At 38.9% G+C, this 9,142-nt stretch overlaps 1 protein-coding gene across 1 annotated transcript; it reads right to left on the minus strand.

Annotated features, from left to right (window-relative positions):
- Positions 1-738: 738 nt before the first annotated feature.
- On the minus strand, positions 739-8,933 carry LOC102949308 (cytochrome P450 7A1). The gene is made up of 6 exons (XM_007084816.3): positions 8,854-8,933; positions 6,519-6,759; positions 5,052-5,629; positions 3,431-3,561; positions 1,902-2,077; positions 739-1,312 (listed from the first exon to the last, which is right to left on the minus strand). Exons 1-6 carry the CDS (start codon positions 8,931-8,933, stop codon positions 1,013-1,015), a joined length of 1,506 nt encoding a protein of 501 aa, XP_007084878.1. The 3' UTR covers positions 739-1,012.
- Between the last annotated feature and the right edge of the window lie 209 nt (positions 8,934-9,142).

A 9,142-nucleotide genomic window follows, 5' to 3' on the forward strand; every position in this document is an offset into this window, starting at 1 on the left:
ATTCTCTTCATTGATGGATGTTTAGTAATACCAGAAAAAACTGCCTTCTCTGAAAACAGTCTTCTCATTCACATGAAATCTGATGAAGACATAGATAAAATAGTTGAAACCTGATGTAGACATTAGTTTCCAGCAAAAGTACATTGAACCATAGAGAATATTAAAACCATCTCTAATGTGTTTAGGATCTCAAGGTCATCATTTTAAAAGCCCTGAATACTATAGGGAACACTAAAAAAAAAACATTTTATTTTGATTAAGAAGCATGATAAAACCATTTGAAATATCTTTATAATATGCATCTACATTTGACTATGGTGGGAACATGTCAGGTGTGGGCTTGGTTGTACGAGCAGCACATTTACCATGTGTTAAGATATTTGCTAACTTCTGGGTGTGCCTACCCCCTCCTTTTCCTTTAAAAGGGCTAATCGTCCTCTAAACTTCCTGTATCCTTTAGAATGACATGAATCTGTCACAGATGCTGGACAATGAAAGGGTTATACTCTAAAAAAAAAAACCAAAAAACAAAAAACAAAACAACCAGATATCCCATATCTACTCAAAACATCATGTTGTTTCACTAAAACGTGAATCTGTACCTTCTACATGATTGTTGGGTGGTTTTTATAAAAATGAAATCATTTCCTTAGGAAAAAAAAAAAATAAAACCATTTGCCAATCGGAATATCTTCATTCTGGGGGTGGGGGAGAGGAAAGACTTTTTTTTTTTTTTTTTTGAAAATAATGAACTTCAGTCCCTGGCTCTATGAACATTCACTGACTTACTCAAATGAAAACAAAGTATTGTGCTTCTAGAAGCTAGTTTTTTTCGCTAGCACAGTCTGCGATAGCATCTGGGAACTGTCACCAAAATGTTAAGATTTACAAGCACCTTGACCTGTGAATCAGTGCCACCACGGCCAAATGTGACTGTCCAGAGGGACTGATACGTGATGGTGTGATGCAGGCCAGTCACGTGATCTCTCGTCCTCTTTTGCCAACCGTGTGTTCACAAATGTTTGAATTTATACTTAAACTCGATATCATTTAGTGGCGGCAAAACGCCCAAGCCTGCGCGGGACTGGTCCAGAGGGGGACATTTAACGTGACTGTCCACAAGCTCTAGTTCAAAATAGGAAAGCATCAGAATCAAAAACTGTTTGATTTCCTGCACAGCAAATAGTCTTCCCGGACATATGGTCGCTCCTGACCCAAAGGGCATGTAGTAATACTTCAGCTTGATTCCGTTGCTGTAGAAGGTGGTCTTCGTCTTCCCATTTTCATCAAGATATCGATCGTATTTAAAAGTCTGCAATAAAAATACAAAGAAAATAAATCTATCAGCTAGTTTTAAAGGAATCTGTCTCTTGCTTGACCTGGAGGCTCCAACGAGTCATTTTCGTTTTTAATCCAATCTGGGTAATTTCGCCAATTCCCCACCTTGACTCAGAAAGTAATAGGGAATAGTTTAACAGGAACCGATGGGAACAGAAAAAGCTTTATAATACCTTCCATCCTGCCTGGGTGACTAGTTCCTCTATTAGGCAGGACAAGAAGGACAAGTTCAGATTAGAAACTAGAAGAGCCAATATATATATTAGCGTCTAATTTCCTGGATTCGGGAGCAGTACTTGTTAAGGAAAAAGGAAGCCAGCAACTCTCTTATCATGACGGCAAACAAAATCAGGCAAAGATGATGTGATGACAAATACCAGGAATTTTAAAATTCAGGCCAGCCTCCAGGTTTTCCAACATATATGAATACTGGACATAATTCAGGAGGCAATGCCCATCTATGGTTTCAATGGTTAAATCAATTCTGCAGTGATAAATTTCCTCTTTATTTCCATCTGGGTAGGCCTCCCCTGGGTATCGAACTGGGATTAACAGTCACTTACCAGAGGGTCTGGGTAGATTTCTGGATCTAAATGCATCAACTGCGGATAAAGAGCTATGATGTCATCTTTGCGGATGTTATAGGAACCGTCCTGGAGGTGCAAAGTGAAATCCTCTTTAGCCGTCCGGATGTTCAGGGAGGCACTGGAAAGCCTCAGAGACTCCTTGATGATACTATCTAAATATTGTTAAAGGAAGCAAGAAGGAGAAGGAGGGAAAGAAGGATGAATGGGAGAACAAGTCATGTATTCAAAGGCCTCATAATATGGAGTCTGAAATACTGATAGCAACCTATTACACAAAGTTGAACAAACTCGGGACAGCCGGCCAGATAAAACCTTCCCAAACTTTATTCTGTTGCCCCTGTGCTATAACCAGTGATTCACTTGTGTCTGAATGTGCTTTTTAATCTGATAATCTGAGTTTGAAATAATCATTTGATCAAGATATAATCTTCTTGGACACCAATGGGAACTAGACTTCCATAATTTTATAGCTAAAATCATCTTATTTCTATCTGACACTAGACATCCAATACAACTGAAAAATCAGTGAATCACTTTCATGTGAATCAAAGTTAATTACTTTTGAGATTGAATATACTGCTAACCTTTTTATATGGAAACATTTTCCCAGATGTTTAACGCAGCTTCCGTTGAGTGTTTCCAAGAACCCATTTTCATCACTACACTCTGATGTTGTATGATGTAAAGGGGCAGAAAGAACCACCCTGAAAGTAGCTAAAATATGAAGATCTCATGCGAAGGTCCAGCCTGATCCTCTAGCCTCTGTCCTCTTAACTCTCGTGTTTTAGGTGCTCATCACATGATTGTATATAAAATCATAGCGTGTTAGCAGCTTTATTTTACGAATGAGAAAAGCAAGGCCCCCCAAAATGAAGCGACATGTCTGGGGGTCATCCATGGTGGGCACAGCCCAACATAGGATCTATGCTTCTTGCCTCATGGTCACCTCCACTAAGGCCTGCTGCCCCTAATTGCATACACTGGTTTCTTTCCTCAAGAGAAAAGGAACAAAAACAAGAAGAAAACTCTTTATCACTACACACATAGAATACTTTTGTATTTCTGTAAAACACGGAGAAGCAAAGATAAGAAAAGTAAAACAACCTTCAATCCCATCAGTCCCCCCATGCAGCTAATTGTGGTTTCTTGATGGTACTTTTTCCTCTCTGTTCCATGAAAATGGTAATATGCTCCCAGTAATCGTAACATGAGTGGTAAGAGTCGGGCAGGGCAGAGACACAGTTGAGAAATGTAGGGTCAGGAGTCCCACGTAAACACTGTCTCTGGGTCCACCGTTCTATCCCAGCTCAGAACTTAACCTTTAAATATCAATTTCCTCTCTGGTTATATAGAAACTAGTCCCCAGTCATAGGATTGCTGTGAGGCTCAAACAGGACAACACACATGAAATACTTAGCTTCATGCTTACAAAGTAAGTACGTAATGCACGTTGACGATTACCGTTTGTGGCGCACAGTCAATGAAATGTAACATAGTAAACGTACCTAGCACTGGTGTCTCATTCAGTTGCCTTTGATTCAGACAAATAGGACTGCCTTCAAAGCTGATTTTTTGGCCAGCACTCTCTAGGGTCTTTTTCACTTCTTCAGTGGCTGCTTTCAGTGCTTCAGGGCTCCTATCAAACGTTGAGAAAAGAAAAGATGTGCAGAAAATAAATCGTGTCTATACCAAAGGAGCTGCCAACAAATAGGAGTTTTCCCCTTCTTTTAAGGAGGCGGCCAAGACACCAGAGAAGGTGGGGAAGGGGCATTCGCAGTTACTTGTTACTCCGTTTTGCACTTGTGTTTAAGTCCTTGGATATTCGCAAGAATCGTTGCCTTACGAGGCCTTGCGACATAGAAGTAAAACTTGGGGCATACTTCTATAAATAAATGATTCTAATAAGGAGTACCTGGCCAAATCAGTCACACACATAGCAATGGAGGAGGAAAATTGCCTCTAAGATAACAATTATAGAGTGCAAATGGAAATCTGAATTTACTCTTAAAATCCATACCGCGATTTCAGGTAGAACAATAGCTCTTCCGTGCATGTTATAAGTTATTGTTCTAGCGTGTTGACTTGTAAAATGAATGGCACTTCATTTCAGTGCATGGACATTTAGTAGATGCCATGGGAAGGGATCTATAGAACACGATTGCAGTAAATTGAGTCTCATAAGTATATGCGTGGCTATCATAAAATGGCTACTATTACCTTGATGATATTACGTTGATGTTGTAACCTTACGGTAAATATATACATTTATTCTGGATAGAGCTTTCTCAAGTAAAAACTTTGGAAGCCGTTTAACATCTGAGGCAGATTTGTAATGGGGTTTTATATCTGAAATTGTTTCTAGATATTTTTTATATTAAAGGCATAGCATAGTCAACCATCAGTGGAAATTTGGCTTTCCCAATGGTACAGAATCGTAGTTTTGTATACGTGTGACACGAAACACTCAACTTAACTGGGATAATTCAGTAAATGATTTGAATGGCAAATTTCTAAAAACACTTGGGAAGAAAATCATGTTATGTAAAGTGTATATTACATACGGTGTTTTCGTTACATACACTTAAAAGGCAAAATCTAGCTAAATCCCATCAATAAGGATTAATAATAATATGACTGATCCACAGCTATCATATTCGGTGAGATAAACTCTAAGAAGTCATAAGGGAGCGAAAAAAACAAACTATTGATGCACAAATGAATAAGGCGTAGGTACTGCCCTCTTACTGTCCAGAAGTCAGAAGCACTTAAATATATTTTTGTGATTATGAAGACAGAATTCATCAACTTAAGGAGGCATCATGAGGAACAGCTTGAGGTTGAAAGCCAGGGCTCTGGGCCCAGGTGGCCTGAACTGACCCTACATATTGTGTTCTTTTCCCCTAGGAAGGTCTCCGCTTCTACAAGATGCATTTACCAGTCACATTTGCTTATGTTTTTATGCGGATTGGATGAGCTGATACCTGTTAAGCACTTATAACGTAAATGTCACACTCTTGATTGACAGCATGACAAAGTACGATGACTCTTTTTTTTTTTTTAAGTGAAAATAGTAGATTTTCTTGGCTCTATTCAAATAAAGAAACCAACGGGTACGTGGCTCGTTACCTAATCATTTGAAATAAGCTCCAGAAAGTCGCCGGAATGGTGTTTGCTTGTGACGCCCAGAGGACAGCGAGGTGTGTCTTGGCCTTCTCCATGTCATCTAAGGTGTAAAGCATATCGTTCAGAAACCTGACCAGTTCTGAGATGTGGTCTCTCTTTCCGAGGTTCTCGTGTCGCAAGCCCTCTGCCAGTTTTTCCCGAGCATGGTGCGCGGTCTTGAACACATGAATGGGGAGGCCTGCTACCAGAGCCGGAAAGATTTTGTCAAACTGCTTGAAGTGGTCAAGGTTATTTAGAATAAGTGCTTTTTGTGCATCTTGCCCTGTAAGATCTTTGCCAAAGAGGGTTAAATACCCAGCTTCAAACATCACTCGGTAGCAGAAGGAATACATCCCTTCTGTCACCCAGGCAGGCGTGTTTGATTTAGCTACCAGTGGACGTCTCATGACAAGTTGGAGGTTCTCCATCATGGTTTCTGTGAGGGAATTCAAGGCATCGCCCTGCAGGGTTTTGATGAAAGTTTTGTTTATGTTTTCAGTGGTATTTCCATCACTTGGGTCAATGCTTCTGTGCCCAAATACCTGACAATAGATGAAATGTGTGAGAAAAGAGATTAAACCTCATGCAGTGCTAGAAAGTGGCTGAAAAACAGATGAGATGCTTTCATAATCTTCTACTTGTTAAAAAAAAAGGGAAGGAGGGAAATTGGCCTTTCCACATACAGAGAACTTTTCAAATACGTGGCTTCCTGAAAAGCCAAGTTGAAATTCCAGTTCTTTGGTGGAATATCCCTCAACCCACCCAAGTTGCCTATTTCTTACTTTTCTTATGCTATTGCATCTAATGGAAGGTTAATTTGGTGCTAATCTATATTTGTCTTAGTCATCAGTTCTCTTCTATATTTTTTTGTAGATGTACTTTACCAGACTTTAATCTGCTTAGAGCAGAGACTGTGTCTAATACTTCCTTGCAGAGACTCACTAAATATTGGCTAACTCCTTTCTCTCTTAAGGAGCCTCTTAGATTATAGCTAAGCGATACCAAAATATCTGATCAGTTGCTTAACAAAATTGAACAACTGGTGTGGCATAGAGTGTGGCAAAACAGTTGTTCAGGGGTAAGTTCCCACCCCATGTGCTCTGGGAGTCATGTAGACATAGTTGACAAGAGTGAGTTTGTAGCTGTCTAACTGGTACAGTGCCATGTGGCTCAGCAAAATATTTCATTTTTCTCTCAGTCTAGGTAGTTAAGAAATGACAAATCTATACCTATTTTGACTTTTGAAATGATTAGTACCAAGAGGTTATATCTAATTGGATCTATTATATTTCTAAGAATCTCCGTGTAAGGGTAACCCTCTTCACCATCTCTATTTTTTAAGTCTAAGTACATCAAAATGCTAAGTAAACTGACAAGTTCAGAAGTAGAAGACACACAAGCAGAATGCTATACACACGGGAAACGGGTTACCTTTGCAGAAGTAGTGAAGTGGAACTTTTTCCAATCCAAGTATTTTCCATGGCACAACACTTTCTGGTATGACAAGGGATTCGTGAGAAAGTGGACATAGTTTCCCATCAATCTGCAGGTGAAAACAGGACCATGTTTCTTTTGACTTGCTCTCAGGAACTCAAGAGGATTCGCCCCAAATTGCAGAGCACATCCCAGGTACGGAATCAACCCATTCTCCAGAGGTGGTTCACCCATCTGTCTGTAAGACACAAAGACATGATAGATATGAGAAATTACACATTGTTTTTTATTTACACCTGGTTTTTAAACTTGTACTACTGACTTTCAGCTTCCAAGCTCTCTACAGTTCTAGATAGTTTTTTTTGGTCCCTGGGGCCCTCATCTTTTACTAAAATAATGGGTTGTATTAACTTAGTAACATGAAAATGATTGCTATATCCATCCATCCATCCATCCGTGCATGCATTCCACAAAACTTATTGTCTACTAAATGATAGTCATTTTTCCCAGTGATGAGGATAAAAGAATCAACAAGGCCAACAAGATTCTTGCTCTCAGTACAGATGAAACCACCTACATTCTAGTGTTTATATTTTTTCTAAGCATCATTGGCCTGCGTATCTCAGAATGTTTTCTTTTATTGTTACCCTTAAAGATATAGAATACTGAATTGCAGAGAAGATGGCAAAATTGAAGTGTTCAGAATCTTCATAACTTAAAGATATCATTCTATAGTGATATTTGACAATAAGAATCTCATTTAAAAAATTAGGTTATTATAAGATGAAATTATGTAAGTGTTGACAGGATCATCAATAGTGATTCAACACTCATGCTCTTTTTTTGCATCTTTTTTCAAGTATAGTTGACACACAGTCTTTTATTTTTTAATATATGAAATGTTTTTTTTTTAATTTTTTTTTCAACGTTTATTTTTTTATTTTTTGGGACAGAGAGAGACAGAGCATGAACGGGGGAGGGACAGAGAGAGAGGGAGACACAGAATCGGAAACAGGCTCCAGGCTCTGAGCCATCAGCCCAGAGCCTGACACGGGGCTCGAACTCACGGACCGTGAGATCGTGACCTGGCTGAAGTCGGACGCTTTAACCGACTGCGCCACCCAGGCGCCCCTAATATATGAAATTTATTGTCAAATTGGTTTCCATACAACACCCAGTGCTCATCCCAAAAGTTTTTTTTTTTTTTTTAATAGAGCGTGTAAGTGAGGGGTGGGGCAGAGGGAGAGAGAGAAAGAATCCCAAGCAGGCCCCGTGCCCAGCACAGAGCCCAATGCAGGGCTCAATCTCACAACCATAAAATCACGACCTGAGCTGAAACCAAGAGTCAGATGCTTCACCAGCTGAGCCACCCAGGTGGCCCCACACAGTCTTTCATGCTATTTTAAATGTTTTTATTAAATAATATCAACATTAATTTTCCAACATAAACTCCTATCCCTCTTGACAGAATTACTTAGCATAAAATAATTATTTTCATTGTAGTTCAAAGATCAGTAAGGTTCACTAAAACTAGAAATTATCAGGCCTGAATTAAAATACCTTAAAGCACACACACCAGAAAACTTGTAAAAGACGGACAACACATAGCAATCTACATAGCCGAAGACATGTTTTGGGTAATTCCGTCTTTTGGAGATTGATATAACAGAATACTTACATACCCCTCCCCCAAATACTCTTTGAGCCAATCAGAAGGTAAAGAAATACGGCTATGTATGTGACTCTATTGGTACTTCTCATATGCTTGAACCAATTATAAACGACACACAAATAAAAGTGATAGTATATATATGTAGCAGTTTCCCAATGTAACATGGTTGATTATCATTGAGAAGAAAGTGACAGAATAATCAATGCAGGCTCTGTGCTCTTGTCCAAACCTAGGCTGAGTCTGTACGATGCCCAAGAACTAACGGAGCATCTTTTTAATCCTCATGTTAGAAAGAAACCCTTCCCACTGCAGACCCCACTTACCATTCGTATCCTTACTAATCCAAACTTCATCTTTACAGACACACATACACATGCAAAGAGACCTTATAAAGTTTGGCGGGTATGTTTAACAAGTTTGTACATTTTTGCATGACCATGGGTATGTCAAAACTAAAAGGGAAACACTGTCATTCTATCTTTTGTTAGATGTAAGATCTCACTTTAAAAATTTTAATTTAAAATGCTTAAGTTTTTTAATTACAGAAGAAAATGCTAATGAGTATAAGTGCATAACACCAAATTTATTATATAACCATGAAGGTAAAAGACTATTAAATGAATGAACTAAAATGCCATTTAAAGATAAAACCTTCCTTACCTTCTCCTCATTCCAAGAATAAGCCACAAACAACAGCACACTGCTACCACAATCCCCCAGATCAAAGATACGGTCATCATTTTACAAATCTAGTGCAAACTCTAATCCGACTCTCTGATTAGAAAGGTAAGGATGTCACCGAACAGAGACTCTAGCTAGACTTTTATATAAGGTAGGATCTTACACTTGAGTGACCAAAGCAAACAATTAACCATTTGTTCATCTTATTAGAAAAAAAAAAAAAAAAAAACTGGCCTTGAACTAAGTCCACAGGTATCAGAAGAGGTTC

The sequence above is a fragment of the Panthera tigris genome, chromosome F2, assembly GCF_018350195.1.
Source record: "Panthera tigris isolate Pti1 chromosome F2, P.tigris_Pti1_mat1.1, whole genome shotgun sequence".
Classification (NCBI taxonomy): Eukaryota; Metazoa; Chordata; class Mammalia; order Carnivora; family Felidae; genus Panthera; species Panthera tigris.